The 3,440-nt window shown below is 43.2% G+C and overlaps 1 protein-coding gene across 1 annotated transcript in view; it reads left to right on the plus strand.

Annotated features, from left to right (window-relative positions):
- ankrd27 (ankyrin repeat domain 27 (VPS9 domain)) overlaps positions 1 to 3,440 on the plus strand; it is a gene marked incomplete at its 5' end in the record, with an annotated part of 18,759 nt that overhangs the window by 11,965 nt on the left and 3,354 nt on the right. Inside the window, 4 exon segments of the mRNA XM_014033751.1 lie at positions 127 to 300; positions 404 to 497; positions 584 to 662; positions 752 to 815. Coding sequence (XP_013889205.1) covers positions 127 to 300; positions 404 to 497; positions 584 to 662; positions 752 to 815 — 411 coding nt within the window.

The raw sequence follows: 3,440 nt of genomic DNA on the forward strand, positions 1-3,440 counted from the left end.
CACACACACACACACACACACACACACACACACACACACACACACACACACACACACACTCTGACCCAACGACGACGTGGCGTGTGGATGTGAGGACCTGATGGGGGCGTCTGAACATGTGTGCAGAGTCACGCCCTGATGAATGTAGCCAACCTGCAGGGTAACACGGCTCTGCATGAGGCGGTACGAGGAGGACACCAGGCTGTGGTGGAGCTGCTGCTGAGGAACGGAGCTGCGCCTGGACTCAGGAACAAGAGGCAGAGGACTCCACTGGACTCTGCTTATGAACTCGGTGGAAAGGTGCTCTCTCTCTCTCTGACATATACTACACAGTGTACAGTACAGTATGTATTCCCTCTAATCATGGTAGGTCTTTGATTTGTTGTGTTTTTTTTTTCTAAAGAACACTGAAATCTTGAGAGCTCTGCAGAAAGCATCCGGACTGTCCCCCGACGCTGAGCCAATTAAACTCCTGTCTGTGCCCAAAGGAGCTCTGGGTGAGTTGCAGCATCAGCAACACCTACTCGCTCGGTCCCAGCTTTTCAAACACACAGTTCTGATCCAAGTCCTGTGAATGTTGCAGCTCATTCATTTGTTCAACGTCTGAGGCAGCAAGACTCCTCCAACAGCAGGAGACACAAACAGGCCCAGTCCATCAGCAGGTAGACCCTCAACAAGGCCCAACACCTCAGATGAGTGCAGAAACTGAAGCAATATTGAGCTCTGATGTTTTGGATGTGCTTTCATTCAGGATGCAGCACATGAAGAAAGGTTTGTCTGGCTCCTCCCTCAGGAGTTCCCCAGGCCTCCCCCAGGTACAAAACAACACTTGTTTTGTGACATTTTATCTCCAACATATTTTGTCCCCTTTGGACTAGATTTTTAAGAATGACGAACAAGTGAAACTAAATGTTCGATCACTTTTAGAACCATAACAGTAAAAGTAGAATCTGAGCACAGAAACTTAGGGTGTATTCAGACCAGGAAAGTCCTTTGGTCCAATTGTTTGGTCCGGGCCAAAAATGAACTTTATTTTTTTTTCGTTTAGTGCAGCTTGCATTCACATTGTGCTTTTTTGCAAATGAACTATAACTTGTAAACAAAGCCATGAGGCTGACGATCATTGCTCCCATTGGACAGAAAGGATGGGGGCGGGACTTAGCCACAGATCCAGAAGAAAACAAGGAAATCCTGCATGCTGCGGTTCTGATGCATACATTTTTGCTGATAGTACAACTGCAATAGCATTTAAAATGTCAGAAGCAGCTAATTTAATGGTGGTTCTGTGATGATATTCTAATTTTGGAGCGGTGTCAGTAAATGTGTCCCGCAACCCAAAGGAGACGAGATACACAGTGTGTTCTGACCCACTACATGCTGCAGCAGAGCTGCTAACAGGAGACGACGAAACAAGTATGTTTTCAGTTTATTTAGCTCAGCAGCAGTGGCCTGTGAAGTCCAAAAAGGTGCATGTTTAATGCAGTTGGTTCGGTTAYAGTCCGGTCTGTATTCACACCAGAAGAGAACTGAAGCGAACTGCACCAGAGTTCGTTTGGAAGCGGACCGAGGCCACCTCAAAAAGCAGGTCTCGGTCCGGTTGTTTGATCCACACCAGAGTTCGCATGAGTGTATTCACACCTGCAGAAAAGGTCCGGACCAACGCTGGAAACAAACTCTGATTCGTTTTAAAGCGGAGCAAATTATCAGGTCTGAATACGACCTTAATAAATACAAAGTTAGGAGTTCCATATGAGCTCAGTAATCATGCCTGTTTTCACTGTTTAATCTGTAGAAAGAGCAACACTTCTACTCAGTTTGTAAAAATAATATATAGTACAAAACATGCAGTACATATCTGAAAAAATAGAAAATAGATCTTACTCCTTAAATGGGATATTTCATGCAAAATCCACTTTTTTAGCTGTTAGATACATTTTGTTGTGGACTTGGCATCTCTAGGAGACAGAAAAGTTGAATTCAGTTTCTCCTGGTGCTGCATGTTTATATTTTGTTTGGGGCAGATTTTGCAGCCCATTCAGTTTTCTCTATTTTCTATTACGTGAAATTTTACGTGAAATTATCTGCGATGGAATTGCCAAATAAGTTCTGGACTTACCAACTACAATTTCCTCGTTTTAATTCTCCTCTGGTTCTGGGTCAGACTCTGGCTCCAACATGTAAGGCTGGATGGACAAGTCTTGTGTTGCTGATATATTTTAATTAAATTGTAAATAAAATGTCCCTTCACTGCTAGAAAATGCTAACCGCCTCTCTCAAACCGGAGTGGACCGGTCCAGAGGGGGTGGAGCTTACAAAACCAGGGCCCTCATGTATAAACGGTGCGTAAGGATAAAAAAGTTGCGTGCGCCAGGTTCTTTGCCCACGTTGGGATGTATCAAAACCAACGTTGCATGAAAGTGCGTATATTTACGTACACTTTTCACCTGCCGTGAGAATGTTCGGCAGCCACGCAAAGTTTTTCAGTCGACAGTTTTAACTCAAAAAGTCATGAATCTGACCTGAATCCACAGAAATATGACTCTGTTCTGTTTTCTGGATGTAAGGAGCGTCTGAACACGGTGTCAGATTTTTACTTTAGTTTGAGTTTTTATTGTTTAAACTCGAACGATCATGAAACTGAACTCCAGGACTGAAACTCACAAGAAAATAGATCAGCCTAAAAATGATCAAAAGAACCTCAGTCCAGTCTGTAAACTGTAAACTGTTTATATTTTTGTCACGTAGTTGGAAACATGCAGAACGCATGGCCTGCGAGGTGCACACACAGCTGAGGAATTGTCTAAGAAACATTTTAATTCTCACTGAGAAAAAAATGTTGTCAACTCAGCAGATTAATTCAGAACAGCTCAGCTGTGATGATTCCTCAGCTCCACAAGATGCAGACAATAGATTTGTTGCTGCGTAAAGTTGAGCGTAATTTGTAGATCAATGTCAGCTTCTCTGCAGATTGATATCACCACAAGAAGAATTGAGGGCAGTGTGTTTTTTAATTTGTTTTTTTGAATCACACCGAAAAAAATTACAATCAGGTTTTTTTTTTACTGTAGTGTAGTGAGTCGAGCCATGCAGCTGAATGAGAGACTTCATGATTCTAAAACATAAATCACACTGCGGCAGAAACGCTGTGACTTGTTTCTTCACATCAACTATTTAATAAATATTTTTCTAAGTTCTACCAAACTCATAGCTCCTCTGTGTTTACAGTCATTTATTAAAGACGTGTAAAGGTGGAAATGTCTCTCAGCCTCATGCGCCGCTGAGGACAGCAGCACACGCGTGGACACACCAACACCCACACACCTTTGTGAGTGGCAAACTCATTTTTACACCTCACTACTTATTTAGATGGTTTTTTCATCCATCCATCCATTTTCTTCCGCCTATCCGGGGTCGGGTCGCGGGGGCAGCAGCTTCAGAAG

Source organism: Austrofundulus limnaeus, unplaced genomic scaffold (genome assembly GCF_001266775.1).
Source record: "Austrofundulus limnaeus strain Quisiro unplaced genomic scaffold, Austrofundulus_limnaeus-1.0 Scaffold1828, whole genome shotgun sequence".
Lineage (NCBI taxonomy): Eukaryota > Metazoa > Chordata > Actinopteri > Cyprinodontiformes > Rivulidae > Austrofundulus > Austrofundulus limnaeus.